General features: G+C 48.6%; 1 protein-coding gene across 1 annotated transcript; it reads right to left on the minus strand.

The window, feature by feature from the left end:
• Positions 1-54: 54 nt before the first annotated feature.
• Positions 55-417, minus strand: Pmar_PMAR020024 (hypothetical protein; the record flags this gene model as incomplete). The annotated part of the gene is made up of 1 exon (XM_002769393.1): positions 55-417. A coding segment is annotated over one exon (363 nt), but the record flags the coding sequence as incomplete, so codon positions are not given.
• Between the last annotated feature and the right edge of the window lie 551 nt (positions 418-968).

Raw genomic sequence — 968 nt, forward strand, 5'->3', positions numbered from 1 at the left:
GGTACATTCTGGATTCGTTCCCACAGTCGGTTCGAAGAGTGGACTTATGGACACCTCATAGTCAGGATCGCAGTCGAAATCGATGTCAAGCATGGTTTTAGCCTTTTGCAAGTAGCCTAGAATTTGACTGTGACCAACCGAGCATGTGGATTCCACGATTTGGATGCCCACAGCCTTCAAGTCCAAGATCGCGCCATCCTGGGCGAAGCATCGTTCGCACTCAAGATCGTCAACGCTGAGAGGATACACCACTCTATCAGAGGCAGCGGTGGCCTGCGCCAGCATCTTCGGTACGAGACGAATGTCCAGGGGAGCTCCACGATGAGATATCCTCAACAGAGTACGGTCCAAGACACCTTCACCAAAGGTTATAACGCACACGAGTATTGTCGACAAGACGCCCAAGCGTGCAGACATGATGATCACCCCTGAAGTACTGAAATGATCACTTTTAGACGATTTCAGATCATCAGTTGTTCGAACATGTGTTCGTTGCTCAGCGAGGATTGCGCGCTTGGAATGACAGGGATCGCGCACAATGTGAACACATGGCAAACACGTTGTTCATACTATGCTGTGTACTATGCTGTGTATCATACATAATGTATGTAACCAATGCCCGATGATCCAGCAGTATATAACTACGAGACTGCCACTGTGATGGCTCCGGCTCTGTATCTTTGAGTGAATTATGGACCATTTCTCGCTACCCACTGGATTGTGGGATACACGCACAGTCTCATATGACACTACTTTTTGCGTGCCTATCAACTTGGCGGTTGGCTCTACTTTTAAACCAGTCCCCTCACAAACCGAAAATCGACGCGATACCGGAATAAGTATTTCACTTGTCGCTTGTGAGCCTCTTTCACCAACCCTCTGAGGTCAGAACCCCCACCCCACAAACTTGAAAATCACTAAGATCGCTCACACGTTCCTCAGTTTCGAGGATGCTGGTTCTGATCTCA

Source organism: Perkinsus marinus, assembly GCF_000006405.1.
Source record: "Perkinsus marinus ATCC 50983 genomic scaffold scf_1104296965958, whole genome shotgun sequence".
Taxonomy (NCBI): Eukaryota; Perkinsozoa; order Perkinsida; family Perkinsidae; genus Perkinsus; species Perkinsus marinus.